The sequence below is a fragment of the Pipistrellus hanaki genome, assembly GCF_964339955.1.
Source record: "Pipistrellus hanaki genome assembly, chromosome: 3".
Lineage (NCBI taxonomy): Eukaryota > Metazoa > Chordata > Mammalia > Chiroptera > Vespertilionidae > Pipistrellus > Pipistrellus hanaki.
This window is the reverse complement of record NC_140505.1, coordinates 100,844,142-100,870,385: the sequence shown is the minus strand read 5'-3', so window position 1 is coordinate 100,870,385 and position 26,244 is coordinate 100,844,142. Positions and strand designations below refer to the sequence as shown.

The window sequence follows — 26,244 nt, the reverse complement described above, 5'->3', positions numbered from 1 at the left end:
GTCATCCGATCAACGAATCAAAGTGTAATATGCTAATGATATGCTAAGGCCACTTAACCACTTACTGTGATGTGTACTGACTACCAGGGTAGATAGTCGACCAGTCACTATGACTTGCACTGACCACCAGGGGGCAGATACTCCTACCAGTATAAAGCTTGCTTCTGAGGTCTGGCTGATCTGGACTGAGCGAGACGGGCTGGACACACCTTGGAGCCCTCCCACAGTCCCTACCAGGCTGGCCAACCTCTTGCGTCCCTCTCCAGCCCCAGTCATGCATCAGTGGGGTCCCTTTGCCTGGATGCACACTTTTGCAATCTGGGACCCCTTGTGGGATGTTGGAGAGCTGCTTTCGGCCCGATTCTACAGGCCAGGCCGAGCGACCCCACTGGTGCATGAATTCATGCACGTGAATTCTAGTTTGTTATAAATATTCCTTTTCCTTATTATCACATTTAATAAATAGTTTTATTTACATTCTTTATCATTGTCTTTGACATTTTCTTGGCATTTATCACTAGAGCCACATTCTAAGTCATCTAACACGTTTTCCAGGTTTTATGATTTTTTTTATTATAATATTTTTATTGATTTCAGAGAGGAAGGGAGAGAGAGAAAACATTAATGGTGAGAGAGAATGACTAATTGGCTGCCTCTTACATGCTCCATACTGAGGATCAAGCCCATAACCCAGGCATGTGCCCTGACCAGGAAATCGAACCCTGACCTCCAGGTTCATGATGCTCAAGCACTGAGTCATGCCAGATTCCGGGCCAGATTTTATCTTTAGTTCTGTCTAAATTGAGGGATAGCAGTTTTTGAATTTTAAATTTGCTTTTTCCTAGAAATTTTATGGCAAGCCAAAACTACCTAATTACTATTTAGTATCTCTACAATTAATCATTTAACTGTCTTTAGATCTGATTGACAAAAGGTTTGTTTACAACCATATGAACACTTGGATTTATAAGGTTATATTCTCTGAAATACATTAGCCCTGCCCTGAGCAGTGTGCCTGTTATTTGGTGTGTTTTTTTAAGTCCTCAGCCGAGGATATTTTTCCATTGATTCTTAGGGAAAGTAGAAGAGAGAGGGAAAGACAGAGAGAACTATCCATGTGAGGGAAACATCAATTGGTTATCTCCTGCCCAAGCCCCTATCAGGATTTGGGCTGCAAAGGAGCCTGCAGCCAAAGTACATGCGCTTGACTGGAATCGAACCCAGGACCCTTAAGTCTGCAGGTGGACATTATCTATTGAGCCAAACCGGCTAGGGCTATTTGATGGTTTGATTTCCTATCAGGGCACTTACCCAGGTTTTGGGTTTGATTTCTGGTCAGGGCACATGGGAAGCAACTGATTGATGTTTTTCTGTCACATTGAAGTTGTTCTCTCTCTGTCTCTTTCTCTCTCCCCCTCTGTCAAAAAATTAATAGTTAGAACAAAAATTTCTTCTTCCATAAATTAAAAAAGAAATACAGTAGTTCTCCTTTATCTGCAGGAAATACATTCCAAGACCCATAGTGGATGCCTGAAACTGGGAGTGGTACCAAATTCCTTGTGTGTACGTGTGTGTGTGTGTGTGTGTGTGTGTGTGTGTGTGTGGTGTGTGTGTGTGTGTTGTATGATGTTTTCTCCTATACATACCTATGATAAATTAGGCACAGTAAGCGATTAATAACAATGACCAAAAATAAAACAATTATGTAACAATAAACTGTAATAAAAGTTATGTGAATGTGGTCTCTATCTTTCTCTTTTAAAATATATTGTACTTGTGATAATGTGAGATGATAAAATGCTTATGTGATGAGATAAAGTGAGGTGAATGCCAGGTATTGTGATAAAGGCAACTATTGACCTTTTTGATGATATATTAGGAGAATCTTCTGCTTCAGGAGATTCTGTATCATTGATCCATGACAATGTCGATGGCTGGATGTCAGGAGCAGATGTTGATTATTGGGGCAATTTAATTTCTAACTGTGGTCAACATTATTTAACTGAAACCACAGAAAATGAAACTACAAGAAAGGGGGTACTACTATAACTACAAAATCTGGATTAAATTTATATAGCTTCTTTTCTACTGATACAAGAATTAACAATGACTCAGAAAATAGTATCAGGAAACACAAGTGTGAAAGCAGGGCCTGTGTGGCCTAGAGAGAACTGAACTGATGTGCAAATTAATACACAAGTCAAGAAATATAAATTTGGAAATTTTGGGGGAAGCCAGTTGTGAACTTAGTTCAAGGGACAGCTCCATGGAGTCTCTACACCCATCTTCTTCTTATTTACTAGAATATACAATTGCCTTTTAGGCATGCAAACAGACATATCAATGGTAATGTTTTAGTAAACAGTAAAAGGGGATTATCAGGTTAGGGAGATTGCCATTGAGTCAATAGCAGGTAATAAAATGCAGATATTCAGCCCTGTGAATATCAAAGCCCCATTCAGCCTCTGACCTGACTTCACAAATTTATATTAATTACTATTGATCTTGGCTTCCAGCACACAAGAATCAAAATGATAACTCTTTAAAGTAGACCAGATGTTTTGTGTTTTAGCTACCATAAATGACATTTAGTGTTTTATATTCATGTCTTTGTGAATTGGATGTTATCATATCTAACTGACTTGGCCAAGCAGTAGAAGAATTAGGAAAACATTCAGTATAAATGATGGTAGAGAATTTTATTTTCCTTAAGCCACAGAATGAACAGATCTCACATGCCTGAACAATAATATCAGGTAGGATTATCCATATTTTAAATTAAATAACAATGTCTACAGGTTCTGTTTTTAATCAAATTTATATTTATTTGATTCACAATTAAATACAGATTTTTAAAATAATTTTTGTTTATTCAGTAATTACAATGGTCATAGAAAATAACAATGAGAGCACTGCTGCTAATAATAATATAAAGGTATAATCTCAAATTGGGAAATTTTGATCTTGTCCCTTCTTACTTATAGACTAAACTTAAATTTTACATGTATACATATGTATAAATTGACAAATTATGCCATGAATATAAGTTATTATTTTCTGTTAATTTTGGTTTGAATGTTTTAGTCTTTTAGTTGATTACTTATATAAATTTTTAAAATTATTATTTGCTTTATAGGTCAACATGATGGACCATTGCCCAGACAGCATGCAGGATTATTGCCAGAATCTCTTATTTGGGCATATATTGTCCAATTGAGTTCTGCACTGCGTACTGTTCACACAGCAGGCTTGGCATGTCGAGTTATGGACCCAACAAAGATTCTGATAACTGGCAAAACAAGGTACTAGCATTTTGAGTTTTGGCTTCTTTATTGTACATTTAACCTATGACCGGTTTTAAACAAAGCATGATGATTTGTTTTAATTTTACCTTTTCATATATTCCATCCAGAAGAATTGCTGTGACTTTTGAATTCATTTGTAATTAAAAAAAATAAAATAATATTTAAAAATGTTGAATTCTATAAAAAAAAAAAAAAAGCCTGGTTATTAACCAAGAATCTTGTAAGGGTTTGGAGGTATGTATGGTTAGGGTTGGGGGGATATATAAGTAATATAAATACAACTTCTCTTTGTACAACTGTGATTCTCAAATTTTAGCTTGAATTAGAATTTCCTGGGGCTTATTTTTCACATATTGTTGGGCTCAAATTTGAACCTAGAGTTCTAATTCAGTAAATATGGAGCAGGGCCTGAGAGTTTGCATTTCCATCAAGTTCCTGGGTGATGCTGTTGCTACTGATTGGGTCACATGCTTTGAGAACCACTGATAAAGTAGACAGACCCTAACTTCAGCAGAGTTTCATTTGAGTTACAATTTTGAGTCTTGTCTTTGGGCAGTGTAGTATGAAGAACTCAAGATGTAGTACCAGGTGACTTAACTTCCTGGCTCTGCTAGTTGCTGTCTTTATGACTCTGAACAAGTTCCTTAATTTCTTTGTGTTCAATAACCTTATAAGACGGATATTCTACTCACCATTTGCTACATTTTGAGGAACCTGTCTCAAAATTATTGAGAGGATTGAATGAATTAATACATGTAAGATGCTTTAATATTGGCTAATATATCTTCAGCAAGTGTTAGGATGCTAGGTAGTGCTCTTTACATGAACAAAGCAGCTTGGTACAGTGGAAAGACCACTGGGCTGGTAGTCAAAGATACAGTTTTGGATTTATTGGTTACTGACTTTTATAACTTTAATATCTTTGAGCCTTAGTTTCTCATCTCTAAAATAGTCATTAGTAGAGGCTAAATGGGAGTAGGACAGAAGGTTAGAGTAGATAATATTCTGAGATTCTTCCAAATATTATAGGAAATTATAAATTTCCACTAGCATGAAATTTTCAAAATCTCATTTTAATTATTTTCTCTAAATTTTTGATCTTTAAAGGTTGCGAGTAAATTGTGTTGGTGTATTTGATGTCTTAACATTTGATAACAGCCAGAATAATAATCCATTGGCATTAATGGCTCAATACCAGGTGAGTAAGAATTAACATGAATACCTACTTAATAACTTAAGGCTTAGTCCTTTTTTTTTTGTAGGACAAATTCTGTTTATTTTAAAGTATGCCAGGGTTTTAAGTGTAGATTTTAATTTATTCTGGGTGATTTTTATGCAAACTTTGAACATGTGTTTCTTAATCACTGATGTATTTAGTATAGAGCCCTCATAATTTGGAATATACAGAATTAATGACTCTAGCTGTTCAAATGAAAATGTATTTATATGATTAGGATATTTGTCCTCAGCAGAATTAAAACAGATTAGTTGGTCAGCTGAATGAATTAAACGAGATTTCACTTTTTCACTTTTTTACTTTTAGAACAGTTGTCCCACTACCAATCAGAAAATTTTAGAAATACTTTCAAAGAATGTGTTGTATTGTCATTTCTTAAGTAATTTTTTTCTTTTGCTTAGTTAAGGCCTATCACTTCTTATACATTATCAGAGTTTGATTATAGTATGATTTCATAATAATAGTTTGGACTTAGGTCTCATTATGTACTTAGCTTATTATTTCTTTTTTTCTTGATTAATCCTAAGGTGTAGAATAAGATCTTACCTCTGCAAGGAGTGTTAAATGTAGCTGCTTTTGCCCTGATTACTTTGTGCAAATGATATGCTATTTAAAGTAATGTTTCAGATCATTCAGTTTGTATTACAATACATTTTTCGGAGGCTATTCAACTGTCATTTTAAGGCAATGTTCTCTTAGTGTAAAAAATTTTTTTGTTTATGAATATTTATTAACTTACAGAAGTTGATATAAGGCAGTATGTCTTCTTATTTCATGGAAAAACAAGGATGACTTACCTTCCCATTGTCCTTCTCATTTCAACATTTTTTTTTTTAAATCTTGAAAGATTTCATTTCACTTTATCATAAGACAAAATTTCAGAACAAAAAAGAGAACAGACTGAGAAGTAGAGTCTGCGTAGTGCTTAGTATTCCAGTTCATGCCTAGCCTTCTCTTACTACAGGCAGTGCAGTCCCAAAGAGTTGAAGCTACTCTTCACATTCAGTTAGTTGTATGCAGACCTTTCATGTCTCCTGCTCTGCTTGTGCCCACCTAACCTCAGTAGCAGACAAACTGTCCTGATTGGTCGCACCTCTTAGTGGACCAAGAATCTGGCTACTTTCCGCCCAGTGGCAGCAGCTTCCTTTCTGCCTTAGAGATTTGCTCCTCCTTTGTATTTTCTTTTTTAAATCTAGGATGATTGTTCCTTACCTACTTTCCTTATCTTCTATCTTATATTTATTGACTAATTGGCTCTGAAAATTGTTCTTTATATAGTTTGTTGTGCTCCTAAAAGTGACTGATTATTGGCTGTTAAAAATACTAGTGATTTTCATATATCAGGAAAATATTAAACTTTGGAAGAGAAATTTAGAACTAGTGCCATCAATCTCTATTGCAAGTATTTGGAAACCTCATGTCTACATTTAAAAAATCAGCCATACAGGATCTCCTTATTCTCTATTCTGAAGAGTTTCCTTTTATTTTAATTACTAGTACAAAGGAAATCTTTCCCCCCGTTAGTGTCACAACAGTATTATTTCCCATTTTTTTCTTTGCAAACTGTACATTACTTCAGTTATGTTACAAGTTGTGAAGTTAACTTTAAAAAGCAATTCTTCATAAGAAAAAGTAATCTCAGAGTTACAAACAAATAACTTTTAAGTAAGCATTTGGGGCTATTGACTGATAGGTTCACAACTCCTTAATCCATAAACTCAGGCTACTTTCAACCTGTTGTCACTGTCCCTTTATTTTCAGTAGTAAAGGATATATCAGATTTTCTTTATTTTTGGGGGTGGTATATATGTGTGGAATATTTCTTATATAGCTTATAGTAAGGTAACGGAGAGAATTAAAAATAGTTCCAAAGAGGGGATTGTGATTTTATAGCGAAGAGGGCACATGAGAAAGGAGTACATTGTTTCTTGTAGTCTATTTTTCATAGTCTGTTTCAGACACGTGAATAGAGACTGACTTTCAGTAAAATGGACATAAGTAGAGCCATAGATAGAATCAGAAAAAATCAAGAAATCAAGAATCAGGAAGAAACTGAAAATGAGTTGGGGGGAAAACCTCCAGAATTCAACAAATGGGGGGAAAACCAGATGGAGGTAAGAAGCAAAATAACAACTGGAAAATTATTTAGCTGGGAAATAAGGAAAGAAGAGTTACAGAGTTTTTATGATATTAAACTCTCTTAATTAACAGGACTTGATTAATGTCTTTTATTTTAAAAATAGTTCTAATTTAATCTGGATTATGTGACATGTACATTTTATTTCTAAAGTGAATACCTCCTACCTTTGGTCAGTTTTAGAATGTGGTAGGAAGTACTTAAGTCAGATGCTGCTATTCTTTAAACACATCAGTCGTTCAGTTCTCCTGTATTTTTGTTTTCCTGTCTTGTGTTAGGGATTAATGGGATGTTCTACGTGGGAGGTGTAGTTAGAGCATCAGTTCAGAGTGGAGCTAACCTAAAAATTCTACTGTTTTAAGAGTTGGAAGGTTGTGTGTTGGTACATGCTGCTCTCATACTTGATAAATAACCTTCATTGTGCTTTGCTGACGACAATGGATTGCAACACTTAGAGAAATTTCCAGTTAGTATTTACATGCAGTGATTTATGATTTCATTTAATGTGACTTGGAATGTTTACTTGATCTTGAGAATGACTGAGGGGAATCCTTCTTCAGTTTGTTCATGGCAATGCCCTCTAGAGAAAGAAACGAAATGATGGCAGCAGTGACTTTTCCCAAGCTACCTTCCCTTCTTCCTCTGGCTCCTAACTCTGTACCTCTAATGAAGTTCTAAGTTCTGGCATGCATTCTTGGTATCTCTTGTTCTTACAGATTCAGAGTAGCTTGTTTTTCTAATCAGCTTTTCCACAGATTATGGGATCTTAACGTTCATAGTGTCAGATTCACAAATGCTAGTTTGGGGTAAATTTTTAAATTTGAATTCTTTCATGTTATTTTAGTAATGGAGTTTAACTTCCTTTTATACTTTATTATTTGGGTAGAGTATTGCTAAGGATAGTTATAGAGCGCTAAAGTTTCATTAATGATTGCCTTGAAATACTCCCCTGATGTCACAAATATACTATTATAAACATTCCAGTAGGTTTCAACCCTGGCAGTATATCAGAATCTCTTGTGGAAGCATTGAGAATTATCAGTATCTAGATCTTACCCCAGACTAATGACATCAGAAGTGAGATGAGGGGATGGCCACTGGGCGGTTTTTTGTTTTTTATTTTTTAAGCTCCTCAGATGATGTTAATGTATAGCTAAGTTCGAAAACTTACTAAACGAATATTCAGTAAATGAACATGTATCCAATAATTCAGATGATATCTCAGATTTTGAAAATTTACAGAAGTTTTTTGTAGAAATTACTTTAGATGATTTCACTTAACTCTGAGCTGCTGCATTCTCCCAGGCATGTGCTTATTAATAGTTACCTGCCAAGCAGGGCCTTTTGAGGTGACCATTTTGTTTCATGGAGTTATAATAGGTAGGTAAAGAAGAGCTCACCTCAATTCATCTTGCTGTTTTTTGAAAATCCTTTCAGAAGCAAGGCCTCAGACTGGTAAATTTGAAAAAAGGAAGAAGAAGAAGAAAAAAAAAACCGTAGAAAACTAGGTGGTTAGGGAGCTCCCCGATCTTTTGCAGTGGGAATATAATTGTCTGTTTAGAACATCAACAGAAGGGATATCATTGGGTTGGCAGCATTTTCAGGGTCCTAAAGAACATACTTGAGAAATCAGGTAATGGTTGATGTGTTTGGAATAATGGAATAAGTTTTCTTTAAGTAAATTTTCAAGTGCACGCTATGTTTTAGAAGTCATTGAAAATGAGAGAATGCATATCATAAATGGCAATGATCAGATTGAAGCAAGTATACAGTAACCAGCCTTAAATTTTTTATAATTATGAGTATCAGCTCTATTTAAATAAAAGTGTAGGTCTAGAACTACGTTCGTCAGAATTACCTGGTACTTTAACAATGTTGGGCCTGTTTTCAGACCTATTGAATGAGAATCTCTGGTAGAGCTCAGAATTCTTTTTGATAAGCTCCCATCTGATTCTGATGATCATTAATATTTGAGACTCCCTGTGCTGAGCTCTGCAGCTTCTTTGTATAAGGACTTTTTCCATGCAAGCAATAGTGTGGGTGTATTAAATTTGTATCTTTAAGATAAAAATTAAAAGATATATTTATTCTTCCATGTCAGCAAGCAGATCTGATATCATTAGGAAAAGTTGTGTTGGCTTTGGCTTGCAACTCTTTGGCAGGAATTCAGCGAGAGAATTTACAGAAAGCCATGGAACTGGTGACAATCAACTACTCTTCTGACCTGAAGAATCTGATTTTGTAAGTTTTAATGTATGATTAAACATGTATAATGGTCATATGAGATAAGACAGCTGTTTCATAAGGGCCTTTTAATAGTGATTCTGTTTATTTTACTGTCTGCTCTTTAAAATCAGGCAAAACACAATTAAGCAACTTGTAATTTATTTTTATTGCTAAGTATATATTTCTTGGAATAAATTTATAAACCAGTGTGTTTAAATCAGTTACTGATGTTTTAAACATTTTGCCAAAGAATACCCTCTAAGGCTGCATTGGTATCTACTAGCCACATATTACCTTTTAAGTTTAAGCTAGTTAAAATGAAATAAAATTTAGTTCTTCAGTTTCACTAGCCACTTTGCAAGAGGTCAAAAGCCATTTGTAGCTCCTGGCTAATATTGGACAGTGTAGACATAGAACATTTCCATCATCTCAGAAAGTTCTGTTAGTGCCGCTCTAGAGCAGCAGTCACCAACCTTTTGGACCTCACAGAACACCAGTGGTCCACGAACACTGGTTGGTGACCACTGCCCTAGAGGGTGGTCATTACCTTTGTGAAAGCTGTCATAAATAAACCTCAGGTATGATCAGCTACATACTCTATGGCCAGAACATCCATTCCAGAAAACGTATATGTAAAGGTCTCTATGATTCTTTAGTATCTTCAAACTCCAAGGAACCTTGTGTGCAGGTTTGAAATAAATTTGGTCTAAGAAAACCCACTGTGGACTACTGTCACCACAGAAGGACTGCTCCCTGTCCAAGATACCTCTAAAATTTGGAAATTCCAGACAAACCTTATTATACAATAAGTTATTCTAGAGAACACATGCTAGGAATAAGAAGTGAATCAGCAAAAGTCATAGTTTAACCAATAACAAATTTATAGAGCAGTAAGCCATGTATCAGGCACTTTCAAACTGATTGATATGAATTAAGTCTCTTAATTCTTTCTGAACCCTAGGAATTAGGTACCATTTTTAATCCCATTTTAAAGGTGGCAAAGCTGAGACATAGAGAGGTAAAGTAACTTACCAAAGTCATGTAGCTTGCAAAATGAGTAGTTAGATGTAAATAAGTCAATAGTTATAAGATGAATAGGTAAAATATCAATTGTCCACATGAATATAACCATTCATTTATTCAATGAAAGAATGCCTGTTATATGCCAGATGCTAAAGATGCTTTGAACAGATGCATAAAATTTTCATCTTCTGGAGCTGCAGTCTTAATGGGGAGGAGTTAATAACATGTGAACAAGTAAGATGTTTGCAGATAATGATAAACTCTATGAAGAAAATAAGACAAGTATAAGCAAAGAGTGAATGAGTGGGAGGCTTCTTTAATGAGAAGGGTTAAAAAATGGCTTATCAGATGAGCAATAATAGGTGATTAATTATTATTGTGTTCTAAAATGTGGCCCTTCGAAACAAATTTTTTTCTGCCTCAGTTGTAATGATAGAAGAAATTTAATTGGTCTCTTCTGATGTGTATTAGTGCATGAAGATTTCTCAGAAATAAATATACCATGACAGTTGGTAAATGAAGTTGCAGAGCAGAGGACAGCTTCCTAAAAAGCTGAGTCTTATTTGATTTATCAAAATTGAAGACCCAGGTTTAGTTTCAGAAATTATTGTTGAGGAATCCCTATAGCCAACCCCTATTTTACTTCTCAAAAAAATGTGTGGCAATCTTTTCATCTCTCACTATTATAAAGAACGTTTTGAGAATGGAAATGGTGAGTATAACCCTATTCAATTTTTCTTTCTCATTTTTGTAATAAAAAGTAAAAATGCAGAGAAAGAGACACGTTTACAGTTTTCTCCATTGGCTCTTAAGATTTTCCAGAGAAAAGTGAACCTGACTTGCATGAAAAATTTTTTTGCAAAATTGTGTGTACTGATTTGATAGCAGCAATGGTAGCTACATGCTTGTGGGTTATGTTGTTTTTCAAATTGCATGTTTGGCATTCAAGTAATTCTTCTTCATGTTGGGTAGGTATCTGTTGACTGATCAAAACAGGATGCGAAGTGTTAATGACATCATGCCCATGATCGGTGCTCGATTTTATACTCAATTGGATGCTGCTCAAATGAGGAATGATGTTATAGAGGAGGACCTTGCAAAGGTAAAGAGGGCATTTAAGAGCCTGTATACAGGCTTGCGTCTCTGTATAAATCAATAATAAGCATATTAATTATTGAGCAGAATGTAGTGCATATTTGGCTAAGATTACACATATCTTTGTCCACACTTAATGAGTAGTATTTTTAATTTCCTCTGTGGCACTTGCTTTCTTCTTTTTGTTCATGGTCTTGCTACATTCATTTAACAAAAATCTTGACTTTTTCCTCCCGCGTGAATTATTTTAACAAAACTTTAAAAAATGACCACCTGTATAATCTTGAGTATTACTATTGAATGGCATGGGCACATTGTATTTAAAAGTATAACCAGAGGTTGGAATATTAGGATTTGTTGGTCAAAGGTAATATTGGTGCGGGTTGCCAATTTTTGTAAACTTTTGCTTTTATATTCAGTTAGCTCGAACATTAATATTCTGTCTCTTTTTAAAATGTTTTATAGGAGGTTCAAAATGGAAGACTGTTTAGGCTTCTAGCAAAATTGGGAACAATCAATGAGAGGCCGGAGTAAGGATTTACAGTATTTTATAACACGCTTTCAATCAAGGGCATGATTTGCATAATAAGATTGGGTATACCTTATCCTTAACTGGTTTTATTTGGAAAAGGGAAAAATTCTCATGTGAAGTAACTTTAAGCCTATTGTTAATCATTAATTAGGGGGCTGTTTTTAAACTATAGCCTAGGCATGGTTGTCCTTAAGAATTTCACATATATACGTACCTAATGAAAATATACTGTGTTAGATCTCCAGTGTAGTTTGCACAGAAGTGGACAGTTGATGGTGATCAGTATTGCCTTAACCCTGTCTCTGTTTTGAAGTTTGGTCAATTCAGGTCAGATTAGAGATTTCGGAAATCTCTATTGCATGTCTCTTATCTTCTGTTTCATATCAGTGCTATCACCGTCTTACATTATTTGCCATTTAGTTCTGCCTCATTTGTAAAGTTAATCATATGTTCAAGAAAGAATCAGAATTGATGTTTGAATTGCTTAACTATCAAAGACAGCTTGAGCAGTATCATAGCTATTGTGACTACAGTGTAAATTACAGTTCAGGAATGTTACTTCTGTTCATAAAAATAGATAAATGTCTTTACTTGGGGGATTTTTTTGACTATAGGATTCAAGTTCACTTATATTTCTTCAAGTTTAAAAGACTCAGTATTTTTGCTAATTTTTATATATAAAGAGAACATGACTATGTTGAATCACATTTTAGGAACTCTTATGTTTCTTCCGGCACTTAACTCTTTATTTTTAAACTAGAGGCCCAATTCATGACATTCGTGTAAGAGGCTTGGCCCTCGCAGCTGCAGCAGCTTGCCTTGGCCCTTGCAGCCCCGGCTTTGTCCGGAAGGTCGTCCAGAATGTCGGACGTTTGGCTGTTGGTCTAATTAGCATATTATGCTTTTATTATTATAGATGTATGCTTATGGTACTTTTTCTTGATTTTTTTTCATCATTTAACTAAGTAAACGATTTTGTCCTAGGAAGATGCTTCAATTTTCACATCTCTTCCCTTAACTGAACACACACACACACACACACACACACACACACACACACAGAGTTAATCCTTAAATTTTGAGTTAAATCCTAAGTGTTGACATTTTTATAAGAAGGTAAATATTGTTAATAGCTGCATACTTAGTAACCATAACTATTTCTTTTATATTTTATTTTTGTTTTCATGGAGTTAATAATGATCTTATATAGGTAACTATTAAATGAAAAACTACTTACAGTCAGTTCATTCCAAACACTCTGCCTGAATTATAAAACACCTTTTCATGGGTTCAAAAACATAGGTAGCCTATCAGTTTCTTTTTTTTTTCTCCCCTTCAGAGAAATTGCCCCTGGAGCCTCTTTCCTCCTGATCCTATCTGGGCTGGTTGCACTTTCATTCTGCTCATACTCACTTTAGAACTGGAACTTCCCTTCACTTTTATCCTGGGAATTTGTGTTAAATGTCCTGTTTCTTGCCTTTTTCCCTGGTTTATTCTTTTTTTTATTTAATAGAGAATACTTTCCTATAGCTTCCTGAGAAAGGCGAGCTTTTTAGTTTTGCCAGTCTGAAAATATCTTTTTTGCTACTTTCACACTTTATTAATAGTATGATTGGGTATAAAATTTTAGATTGTCCTTAGAAAATCATTTTTGTTAATTAAATATTTTCAGATTATATATAAATACATTTTTTAAAAGCAGAAAATGGTTTACCATAAAAATAATAAAATTTCTCTTTTATACTTGATATGCCCAATCTCCCCAATTTCTGCCACCAACCTTTATTAATTTCTTATACACACTTCCCAGGTATGACTAAACCAGAGGCCCAGAACTTTGTGCATTGATTGGGGAGGAAGGGGGAGGGCAGGTGGAGGTGTCCCCTCAGCCCGCCTGTGCCCCCTTGCAGTCCAGGAGCCTTCGGACATCCTTAACGCTGCCACGGAGGTGGGAGGGCTCCCACCACTGCTGCTGCGCTTGCCAGCCGTGAGCTCGGCTTCTGGCTGAATGACCGCCCCCTGTGGGAGCACACTGACTACCAGGGGACAGCTCCTGCGGTGAGCGTCTGAGTCCTGATGGTCAGTGTGTGTCATAGCAACTGGTCTTTCCGCCATTTGGTTGATTTGTGTATTAGCCTTTTATTACTAGTATGCTGGAGGCCCGCTACACAAAATTTGTGCTGGGGTAGGGGGTGGGGTTGGGGGAAGGAGGGCTCAGCCCTGCCTGTGACCTCTCACAGTCCAGGACTCCCCCGGGATCGGGCCTAAGCTGGAACTCTTGCAGTCCAGGACCCCTTGCTTCTTACTGCCTGCCTGCTGTGGAGTTATGAGAGGCTCATGTCACCTCTGCTGTGCTTGCCAGGGTGAGCCCGGGACGGGGGAAGGGGGAGGAGAGTGTAGCTCAACCAGAAGCCAGGCTCGCTGCTTATTAGAGCTGAACCCACCCACTTATGGAGGGAGGGGGAGGCATCTGGGGCCAGGCTGGCTGGGGGAGGTTGAGGCACTGCAGGGTTGCAGTATTTCTCTAGTTCTTATTGATGAGCATTTGGGTTGTTTTCATTCATGCCAGTATTAACAATGTTGTAGGGACTCACTTAAATTCTTAATTGTGTGTGTATATAAATATAGTTCTAATTGTGATTGTTAGGTCAATGGGAATGTCCCTATAATTTGGTAGCTATTACAGAAGGTTTACAATGCATGAGAGTCTATCATTAACAATACTTTTTTCAAACTTTTTGGATTTTTGTCAACTTGATAAATGCAGTTTTATTTTGTATTTTATTCATTTTTTAAAAAATCTTTATTGTTGGTAGTATTACATATGTCCCCCTTCCCTCCCGCATTGACCCCTTCTAGCCTGTCCCTGTCCCTTGCTCCATGCCTTCACCATCCTATTGTGTATGTCCATGGGTTATGCATATATTCTTTGATAACTTCCCACCCACTGACCCTCCCCACCTTCCCTCAGATACTGCATTCTGTTCCATGCTTCTATGTCTCTGGATCTATTTTGCTCATCAGTTTACTTTGTTCATTGGATTCCACATATGAATAAGATCATGTGATATTTGACTTTCTCTGACTGGCTTATATAACCTTATTTATTTGTCTGTTTGTTTATTCTTAATGAGCATATTGCCTATCGTTTATGTTTTTTATTCATTTTTGTCCTTTTCTGTCCTTTGCTCATTATTATTTTTAATTGGATTGTCTGGTTTCTGTGATATATAGGATCAAGAGGGATTTCCCCTGTGGTTTTTAAAAATTTTAATTTTAATTTTGACTGCTTAATTTTTCCCAAGCAGGAATTTATATGTGTAATCTAATTGATGAAACTTGCTTTATGCCTTTATATTTTGAGTCATAGTTAGGAAGGTCTTTTCCATTGTAAGATTATGAAGGAATTATCTCATGCTTTCTTCTAGAATTCTTATGGTTTCTTTTTTGAAATATTAAATTACTTATATATTTGGGATTTCTATAGGATGTAAGATATGAATTCCAGAAGACTATTCAGTGGTCCAGAAACTATTTATTGACTAGTCTAGCTTTATCCCACTAGTTTAAAGCAGCATCTTTTATACTGTTTTAATGATTGACATTTTAGAACCTATTAGTGTTAGTTCTTTCTTTCATTTTATTTTTTGTTTTTATTGTTTTCCTAAAACCATTTAGTATTTTTTTTTTTAAATATATTTTATTGATTTTGTACAGTGAGGAAGGGAGAGAGAGAGAGAGTTAGAAACATCGATGAGAGAGTCATCGATCAGCTGCCTCTTGCACACCCCCTACTGGGGATATGCCCGCAACCAAGGTACATGCCCTTGTCCTGAATCGAACCCGGGACCTTTCAGTCACCAAGCCGACGCTCTATCCATTGAGCCAAACAGGTTTGGGCATTTAGTATTTTTTTATAAATTCTATAATTATCTTGTTTTAGATTTTTATTGAGAAGATAACATTAGATTTATTAATAAACTTAAGGACCATTTGTGTTTTTTAGATGACAATAATGGCATGTCATTGTATTTTTTTTTTTTTTTTACTTCCTTATATAGTTATATCATAAGAAGTTTATTCTTAGGTAATTTTTCTTATTGCTGTTATAAATGGGAGTTTCCCCCCAATTTTGTCTTCTGGACTGCTTGTTACCAAATGTACATGAAAATAACAGATTTCTATAAATTTTATGCCCTATTGTCTTACAGTTTTTCAGTAGATTCTCTTGGGTTTTCTGATATATGGTCATATATGCAAATATTATTATATTTCTTCCTTTTTAATTTCTATACTTGTAATTCTTCTTGAGTGATTTATATTATCTAGTACCTCTAGTAATACATAGCTGAGTAATAGTAATGATCATCTCATTCAGAATTTGAGGCATTGCTCCATAATCTTTTTAACTTCTAGACAGATTTAAAGCCATTATCTTTCCAAATCCTTCCTCTTCCCACCAGCGTTAGGGTCTTTTCTTTATCACTGATGTTCAGAAATTCATACTGATGTGCCTTGCTGTGAGAGTTTAATTAGTTCTGCTAAATCAACATGCGAGCCCTTTTCATCTTGGAAACTTACGTTCTTTACTTCTAGGAAGTTGTAGTCATTGTTTCTCTGATAATTTCTTTTCTCTTTCTGGAATTCCCATTGCAACTGATTTTCTAATTTTCTCTTCTATTTACAGTATCATTTTTTTTCTCTAATTTCTAGACAATTATCTCAGGTTATTTTATCTAAAATTAAATGTTTTTTTCCCCAGTTTTTACATTTCTGCTATCATTTTTAATTTTCAAGAACTTTTAGCACTCTCTCTCACAGCATCTAATTTTTGTTTCTCTAAGGCACATGTGTCAAACACAAGGCCCGAGGGCCAAATCCAGCCCGCCAGGCCTTGCAATGTGGCCCACACCGCGCTGTCATCACTGCACTCCGCTGTCAGTTTATGACATTGTCAGTTTATGACTGTTCAGTAAACCATTCGGCCCGTGATTTAGGCTGGATTTTAGATTTTGGCCCCTTCTCTGATTGAGTTCGACACCCCTACTCTAAGGCTATCAATGAGAGACTTTTGGTATTAAGTTTGTTCTATTTCCTGCAGTATCTCATAGGAAACAGTTGGCTTTGCTTTGTTTTATTCTCTAAAGCATTTTTTGATTCTTGGCTGTCCATTTATACTAAAGATGAGGTTCTAGCCCTGGCTGGTGTGTCTCAGTTGGGTAAACATTGTCCCATACACTGAGAGATTTGTTGGTTCAATGCCTGATGGAGGCACATGTCTGAGTTGTGGGCTCAATCCCCAGAAGGGAGCATACAAGTGGCAGCTGATCAATGTTTCTCATTGATGTATCTCTCTCTCCCTCTCTAAAATAATATACATACATACATACATCCTTTATATAAAAGCCCAATATGCAAATTGTCCCCATGGGAGTTTGACTGAGAGACTGATCACTTGCTATGGCATGCGCTAACTACCAGGGGCGGTGTGCAACAAAGGGAGGCTCTGGCTGGCAACTGCAAGGCTCTGATCAGCCCTGATCACCAGCCAGGCCTAGGTAACCTATCCATGCATGGATTTCATGCACCAGGCCTCTAGTATATAATAAAAGCCTAATATGCTAAGTGTACGGTCATCTGTTCATCCATTCAACCAATCAAAGCATAATATGCTAAGGCCACTCAACCTTAGCATGATGTTCACTGACCACCAGGGGCAGACGCTCTGACCAGTAGGTTAGCTTGCTGCTGGGGTCCAGCTGATTGGGACTGCATGAGATGGGTCAGACATGCCCTGAGCCCTCCTGGCTAACTTCCCACGTCCCTCCCTTGCCCCATTTGTGCACCGGTGGGGTCCTTCGGCCTGGTCTGCACCCTCTCGCCATCTGGGCTGAGGGGACACCTCCCCCTCCCCGCCCCCCCCCAAAGTGCATGAATTCCATGTGCTGGGTCTCTAGTAAATAAATAAAATGAGGTCCTAAAATAATGGAAAGCTCCTTGTGGAGGCAGAAATTATGACAGAGCTGAATGTGTGATACTGTTAAGTATGACTTTTGTGTGCGTGGGTTTTTTTTTGTTTTTTGTGTTTTGTTTTGTTGTGTTTTTGTTTTGTTTTTTTTTGTTTTGTTTTGTTTTTTTTTTGAAGGCTTCCAAACGTCCATATATCTGTTGGGCAGGTCAGCATATCCAGAAGAGAATCTTCCAATCTTCTCTCTGTAGTATAAACCCCATAGCCAAGGTTTGGGAAGGCAAGGAGGGGGAAAGTGTTGGTTGAATTGTCTCACCCACCACTCCTCAGTTCCTGATTTCCTGTTTTGCCTGTTATACCGGAGGCTGGAGATGCTCTGTGCATCCTGTTTAAGGAAGATTCCTGGTTGAGAGATGGGTTATCTGTTTGCTGTGTATGGACCCTTTTATTACTATGTTGTTTCCAGCCTCAGTTCACACCAAGACCTTTAAGCAATACCTAATGATGTCAGCCCCTGAGCCTCACTGTTATTGCTGGCTCTTGTGATCTCCTCTTTTTGTGTTCCCTGTAGTGTTAGAGTTCAGTTTTATTCAGTTTTGCTAAGTCATATCACTTACCTGTCTGCTTTCTACCTTCCAAATTTCTGTGATGTGATGTGTGAATGTGTGTGTGTGTGTGTGTGTGTGTGTGTGTGTATCTGCGTATCTGCTATAGTTGCTCCTGATTCCTTTGTACTTGTGTGTTTACACCCCTTTAAAGACATTTTTTATAGATTTGGTGGGGGGTTGAAAAGAAACAGATTAATGGGTGTGTTTAATCAATTTTAATTGTAAGTCCCTGGGATGATCTTTGTAAAGTACACAAATAGTTGTCTTGAGCCATGTAGTGCCCCTCCCCCTTGTTCTTAGAATGCAGACTAATGTCTTAATATGACCTAAGGCTGCATAATCTGACCTCTCTCTTCTTATCTTTGCTTCAGATCTGCCTTTTTTGCTTTTAATTTTCTCCTCTCTTTTTTTCTCTCACTCATTGTCTTAAAGTTTTCTTTCTTCTCCTTGTCCTTACTCTCTAACCCTCCCGTTGTACTCCTTTTTTCCCCCTCTAGTCTTTTCTCCTCCAACCCCACCCAGCCACACTGACTTTCTTAGTTTCTTAAGTGATCCTTTGCAAATATTGATGCCTTTGACTTAGGAGCATCCTTCCTCTGGGAAGAGCATCCACTGCTTCCTAAGGAAAGCTATCTTTATTTTACAGAAGAATTCATGTTTCTGTTCTGTACTAGATCTTTTTTTCTTAATTGCGTTATTTTAAATATGCAGCTACAACTTTTTTTGGTTATTTGAATGTTTGTTTTCCTTACTGGACCATAGTTCCAAAGGCTGCTGAAAACTAACTAGTATCATCACATGAGAGTAGGAAACCAAAATCTACACTCTTTTTGTTTCCTAATCAGGTTTCTATTTTATGCTCACCAATAAAACATACCTGACCATCTTTCTCTACTCTGTAATCTGAGGGTGGGAGGGGGGATAGGATAATCTTTAACCTATTTCTAAAGACATTTCCTTCTTTCCCATTTTATCTAATGATAGGGGCTTAAATAAGGAAGTTATTCTAAAATAGGGATGTATAAGGGGCAATTGCCCTTGGGAATTGGAAACTGATATTCATATACTTGCATGTTAAATGAAATTATTAAAAAAATAAACCTGGGCAATATGAGCATAAAAGATGAAAAAAAGAATTTTTTTTAGCCTACCTATAACTTTTAGAGGTACAAACCCCTCACACAACACCTTTATTTATTAGAGAAAATAAAGTTAGTTTTGAATTAGAAAAATAAACATATTGCCATGTGGCATGTAGTATGAGTTACTAAGGTAAAATGTTACCTTCTTCAGGTTTCAGAAGGATCCTACCTGGTCAGAGACCGGAGACCGTTACCTGTTGAAACTCTTTAGGGATCATCTTTTCCATCAGGTGACAGAAGCAGGTGCTCCTTGGATTGACCTCAGTCATATCATTTCTTGTCTTAACAAGGTAATTTGTATCTGGATTTTTAAGATATAAATGCTATCTACAGTTTTTAGAGTTGTATTTTCTATAAATGCTCAGGGACTTAAGAAATTAAGATGTGTTCTATAGTCTACAAAATATTTTATTACTAATTTTTAGATGTCTTAATTTTTAAAAATCCTCACCTGACGATATGTTTTTATTTTTTTTAGTGAGAGAGGCTAAAGGAGAGAGAAAAACATTGATGTGGGAGAGAAACATCCCTTGGTTGCTTCCTGTATGCACCCCAGGGATCAGACCTACAACGTAGGTATGTTCCCTAACTGGAATCAAACCCGAGACCTTTCAGTGTATGGGACAATGCTCCAACCATTGAACCAAGCCAGCCAGGGCTCTACTTAATTTTAAGAATAGGATTTTTTAACACCAAAATGTTCATTGTGGGTCTTTTTATTGTGGTACATGTCACAAATGACTGCCTTCCCAACCCCATTATACTATATTTTATTTGTATGTTATTTTGTTTTATCAAATAAAACAAGTGAGAAAATAACAAAATAATTCTGTGGTTAAGTATTTTTAAAAAGTTGAAATTTTTTTTTCTAAGTCATTCTGAATCAAGTTGAATGTCCTGCATGTTATGAATTCGTTTACTGTTAACTATAGGTATTATAATAAAAAAAGCACAATACTAGTAATGTCAGTAGGCCCAGCCATTATAAATGGGAAATTAGGTGGAAGATATATCATAAATTTACTTGAGAGGCAAACTTTGTGTTTTTGAAAGGGCTAATAAGCGGAAACCAGTTTGGCTCAGTGGATAGAGTGTCGGCCTGCGGACTCAAGGGTCCCGGGTTCGATTTCGGTCAAGGGCATGTACCTTGGTTGCGGGCATATCCCCAGTAGGGGGTATGCAAGAGGCAGCTGGTCGATGACTCTCTCTCATCGATGTTTCTAACTATCTCTCTCCCCTCCTCTCTGTAAAAAAATCAATAAAATATATATATATTTTTAAAAAGGGCTAATAAGAGAGATAAAACTTACAGAGGAAGGAATGAATGTATTTCCCTTCTGGATTACTTAGAATTACAGAGCTTAGAATGGGTTTCTGGAAACAAATCCTAGTCTTTGTATAGCTTTATATCTAAATCGGGGGTTGGCAAACTGTGTGCCCTGTGGGCCAAATTCATTCTATGGGCTGTTTTTGTATAGCCTTCGAACTAAGAATAGTTTTTACATTTTTAAAAGATTGTTTTAAAAAACAAAACCAAGAAGGGATATGTGACAGATATTTAATGTAGCCCTGAAATTTAAAGCATTTACTAATGGCCCTTTATAGAAAATACTTGCTGTGCCCTGGTGTCAACTGTCCCTAAATGACAAGCACTAGGGAAGAAAATACCAGCTCTGCCACATCATTTAGAACTGTTAACATACCATACATTGTTAACTCTCCGGGAAAAATATCTGTTTTTAAACACTACTTTGTCTTGTTTGAATTTCCTTAAAACCTTTGAGAGAGTATTGTCAATAACTTACATTAAAACAGAATAAAACTGTATGATCCAATAGGATTTATATATTCATTTGCCCTTTTCCCTTAAGGGGAAAATGTTTTTCTTGGGTAACAAGAGATGAATAATTCTATTAGATTTTAGAAGATAGTATCCATAGTATCAAAATACCACAACTAATACTATTTAGAACAGGTGTAAACACTGACAAGTAGATGTGATAGAATAAGGCAGAGATCATTGAAATTTTGAAGAAAGTCCTATTTCATTTCATAAAATAACTAATGGTAAATAAAATCTATCCCAAATCTGGAAGTGTAACAATTTTCTAAATTTGGAAAAGAGAGTAATAAATTAAAAGGGGGGATGGCCATATTGATGATATAAAAGTTAAAATTTAACATAGCTTATTTTGGTGGAAATAACTGAAATTAACTGGTAACGTTATTTCTAAGTTTGAGTCTTCAGAATTAGTTTTAGTTTTAGACATTTTTAATTAATTAATGAAAGAAGAAGGAAAAATGGACATAAAAACTAAAAAAAAAAGTGAAGACAAGATGAGTTTTTGATGAACTAATGATTAATATTTACACTTAATAGATACCTCATGAAAATACTGCTGAATCCTGATAGATCAGCAGGTAAAGATTAAACTGGCATTCACACGGTGGAAATAACAAAAGTGGATGTACGAAAGCATTTGGTAATGTTAATAACGTAAATTAAAACAGCAAGGCATTCATTTGATACTGAGTTGCTGCTAAATTGGTACAACTCAAAAGTCAGTAGTGTCTGATACCCTTTGAAAAGCAATTTGGCTGTATGTAATAGGCTATAAAATTGCTTATACTTTCTGGTTCAGTGTAGTTTTAAGTCTCCTAAGGAAGTAATCCTGCAGAAGACAAAAATTAAGTAGATGAAAATGTTCATTGCAATGTAATTGAGATACAAAAAAGTTGGGAGATACTGAGGGAATAATTACGTTATACTGTATAATACAAGCAGTTAGAAAAAGCATGAAAGATAGGGAGAAATAGGGCAGCATTTGTGTGAAAAGCGTCTGAGCGAAAAGTATGTACCTACTGATTGGTGGTATGAAATATTTATGTATATCAAGAAGCAAATGTGACAAAAAAATTTAAATGATTATCATCATTGCAAGTTGTCCTAAAGTAGGTAATCTGTGTGGTATGAACTTCATATTTTTTTAATGTATCTGTTTCAGTTAGATGCTGGTGTGCCAGAAAAAATAAGCCTCATTTCCAGAGATGAGAAGAGTGTACTGGTGGTGACTTACAGTGACTTAAAGCGCTGCTTTGAAAACACTTTTCAAGAACTGATAGCAGCTGCCAATGGCCAGTTGTAGTATTTGCTAACAGCACGCAGGACATGGCTGAGGAACTTAACCTATAGCGAATTGCACTACAGCTGAACTGTTTTCATCATCTCATTTCACATCTGGGAAACAAACAGAAGATGAGCAAAGCTGCTTGCATTTCAGTCAGGTACACTGTTACTTGAAAGGAAGAATGTTTCAATCATTTTAGAGCTGTGGCTGCCATTGGGGCCAAATCCGTGAAGAATTTATTTTAGATTAAGGAGCACCATTAGGCGACTGGTGTTCCAGCTTTGGTTTTTTCCACTTTGTATATGCACTAATTTTAATTTTTTTAAAGACTTTTTTCTGATCTTTGAACTTTTGCCACATTGTATACTTATTAAGGGAATCTATTTGCAAGGATATTTTTTTGGAAACAATGCTGGACAGCATTTTTGTCACTGAGGGTTGCAGAATTTGCTCTTTTGGGGATGGGTTGCCCTGAATAATGTAATGGACCAGGTAAACAATTTCACAGTTCAATGTAGCGCTTAATTCTTGTAAGAGTATTGTATTCAAGCTCTATATGCCACCCACTGTTAGTTCAAATTGAGATCTTTGTTTTGTTTTGTTTTAAAGAACACAAAAAAGAAATATCAGTGAATTGTTAGACATGAATTCCCCTATTACTTGATCTAAATCCTTTCTGTAAAGATTGGATAAACAGTTACTGAAGGAGCACATAGAACTTTTTGCTCCAAATTTAACTAGAGCCTTTTGTAAAAAAGGTGTTTCCTGCTAGTCAGATACATTTACATTTATGCAATCTTTTTTAAATAGAAAAAAATTGAGAAATTGTGTTAAAGGTTTGAAGTTCAGGAGTATATTGCTTTAGCTTCTTTCCAGTTTGCTTTTTTTTGTATAAAGTTTTGTTCTTTAAACCACAGCTTTATTATGGTACTTTACACTGGATACAGACACAGAGACACTGTTCAGAAGATGAGCTAAAAACACAGCAGTGGTCTGGCATCAAGAGCTTCTGAAGTTTTATAGCCTGAATCTGGAGGGATAACAATCTGCTGTGCCTTTGCAGTCACTGCTTAGCCCAAAGTCATAGTGCTTTTAATAATAACTATGTGGGATATTCCTGAATAAGTCAATCTCAAAAGTTTGGAATTTTCCTCCTCTTACCTTTCTTAATATTTGGACATGCAGTTGTCGCCAAACTTGTGTATTCATGGAATTTCTAGTTAATGAAATACTTATACTTTGATACTGAAGACTGCCAAATACATAGGAATTTTCTTTCTTAAAAAACAGTAATGAAGACTATATCTCCTTTCCCAGCACTGAATGTTTTACTAGCACTGGGTGCTCACCATGCAACTATGAAGAAAATGTGGAAACTCAAAAGATCAGGAAAGACTTCCAAGCACTTGCAACTGATGTTGTGGTCTTCAATTTTAATGATTATACATATTTGTAGTTTTCAGAGAAGTTTTTAATATTTCTCTGTCCACTTTTTATAAGCTTTAAAATGATTTTCTCTGCCTTGAGATTTGCATCAAGGAAAAGCACCTCTCTTCACCTGAAAGCTTTGAAGACTAGAGACACGCTTCTCACATTGTAACAAGTGAGTCCACCTGTGGTAGCATCAGTTGCTAAAAAGAAAATCAATGATTGCATTTGATCTGGATGGATTTTAAAAGAACATAATGTTTAATATTCAAATGATAATTAACATTTGCCACCATAGTGTTCTTTTTATGTAAAAGGAACAGGAACTTGGAGACATTAACATGCAAAAGTCTTTTATCATAAGCTCATGTATTTGAGAAAGAGCAGCTGTCTTTTTATATGTTTTTTGACAAATCATATTGTAATTCTTTTGTACAAAAAAGAACTACTTGTATTCTAGAAGAAATATGAAATGCTTAATTTATAAGCTGGCTGGAGATTTTTTTCCAATATTGTTTTCTTTGAAAATGAAAAGGGATCATCTATTTTCATTTTGGGGTCTGGCAACTTTTTGACAATTTAATTTGTGGACCAATGTTTTGTGAAAGCTAAGGAAGGGCAGGGGTAAAATAGGGCTTGAATTTCTCATTCTGTATAGACCAGCAAACTCCCCTCTGCAAGGCAGGTTCAAATCACAAACCCAAGAATGTTTGTGTTATAAATGCTAGTTTGCTTCAGCCCCTAGTAACCTCAGGACTTGATTTGAATATAAAACATAGACAGCTGATATGTTTTCATGAGTAAATATCATCAGCCTGAAAACAGTTGGTGTCAGGTAATACATATTTTTTTAAGCTTTGTTTTATATTTATTTTTCATTTAGTTTTTATTGGGAATGGTTTTCAATAGAACTCTTAGTTCTGCTTAGGTGTTTTTTGGGGAACCCTCTTTTCCATAGTGTAATTCCATTTAAGAGGTTGTCTAAAAGTTAGTCTTTTTAATTAATAGGAAGATTTTTAATGTTGGAGAATAGTCAAATTAAGGATATAAACTTCCATACCTTCCTGTTATGATAGTTAAAAGCACAGAAAGGACAACCCTTGAAATCATGTAGCATTGGTCATTTCAAATTTTTGTACCTATTTTAAATTCTGTTAGTGTATTTACTTCATTGTAAATATTTTTGAGGGTACCTTTGTATTTTGCTTTTGACCTTGGTTCTGTGATTTGGATGTCAGCAACTTCCCTAAAAAGCACCATTATGTTAAGTTCTAATGTCATGATCCCAATATGGGTTATTCATCTTTAATCCTGTTTTCAGTCTCTTTGTGTACAGCAGTATTTTTAATAAAGAATTACAGAAAGAAACTTGTCTTTTTTGTTATTGTTACCAGTTTATTTGAAAAGGGGATTGGGTGCTGGCTGGTTTGCTCAGTGGTTAGATCCTCAGCCCATGGACCAAAGGGTTGCAGGTTTGATTCCCGGTCAAAGGCACATACCTCAGTTGCAGGTTCCCAAGCCCCCCTGTAAGGGCATGTGCAGAAGGCAACCATTCAATGTGTTTCACATCAATGTTTCCCTCTCCTCCTCCTCCTCCCCTTTCACCTCTCTCTCCATCTCTTCCACTCTTTCTAGAAATTAATAGAAAAAATATCCTTGTGTGAAGATTTTTAAAAAATTAGAAAGATGATTTGTTGAATGATAGGAATTTAAAATGCTGATGATTTCCTTCCTATCTTGGAGGTATTTTGGTCTTTGGATGAAATGTAGATTTGTCGACTTATCAAGATTCTGTTAAATGTCTACTTGGATCTGTTTTAGGCACTAAAAATTAAAATATAAGCACTTGGTACTTACAAAATACATAGTTGTGCCCAAACATGTTTATATACTACATGACTTAAAGCACAGTTTAAGAGAGAAGACCCATTTATGTGAAAGGATGGGAATGATGCATAGCCATTCTTTTCAGTTTTTAGTTAATTTACTGTATAGGTGAAGGATGTCTCTGCCCCCAAGTCCTTCAGAAGCACTATTCTATATAATAAAAGTGTAGTATGCAAATTGTTTCCTCGACAGGGAGTTGTTTGGGAGTTCGACCAGAAGGCAGGGCCGGCTGGGAGAAGGGAGTACCTGGTCAGCAGCCAGCAGCTGCTAAGGGACCCTACCGGTGCACGAGTTTCATGCACTGGGCCTCTACTTCAGAAGATAGGAGTAGATTAAAAAAATAAGGTAAAATGTTCACATTTGTTGAATCTGGGTACTGAGTGTTTATTGTGGAGTGTTGCGGATTTTTGTGTGTATGTGGGGGTTTTTTGTACGTTTGAAATGAGTTGAAAAATACTGTACAGAATAGAAAGTGATAAGGGACTTGAGGCACAGGTGAAGGGGAACTAGAGTAAAGGGATTAATTTC

The 26,244-nt window shown here is 35.9% G+C and overlaps 2 protein-coding genes across 5 annotated transcripts in view; both read left to right on the top strand.

The window, feature by feature from the left end:
• PAN3 (poly(A) specific ribonuclease subunit PAN3) overlaps window positions 1–25,202 on the top strand; it is a 168,170-nt gene extending 142,968 nt beyond the window's left edge. For all 4 annotated transcript variants that reach the window (XM_084878683.1, XM_084878682.1, XM_084878681.1 and 1 more), the window contains 7 exons: window positions 3,137–3,302; window positions 4,413–4,503; window positions 8,781–8,920; window positions 10,901–11,030; window positions 11,489–11,553; window positions 19,425–19,563; window positions 22,279–25,202. In XM_084878683.1, coding sequence (XP_084734809.1) covers window positions 3,137–3,302; window positions 4,413–4,503; window positions 8,781–8,920; window positions 10,901–11,030; window positions 11,489–11,553; window positions 19,425–19,563; window positions 22,279–22,419 — 872 coding nt within the window. In that variant the 3' untranslated portion in view covers window positions 22,420–25,202. The remainder of the gene's footprint in view (window positions 1–3,136; window positions 3,303–4,412; window positions 4,504–8,780; window positions 8,921–10,900; window positions 11,031–11,488; window positions 11,554–19,424; window positions 19,564–22,278) is intronic.
• The window catches only part of POMP (proteasome maturation protein), a 391,736-nt gene continuing 375,573 nt past the window's right edge, over window positions 10,082–26,244 (top strand). The window contains exon 1 of the mRNA XM_084878699.1: window positions 10,082–10,086. Within this exon, the coding sequence (XP_084734825.1) occupies window positions 10,084–10,086 (3 nt within the window). The 5' untranslated portion in view covers window positions 10,082–10,083. The remainder of the gene's footprint in view (window positions 10,087–26,244) is intronic.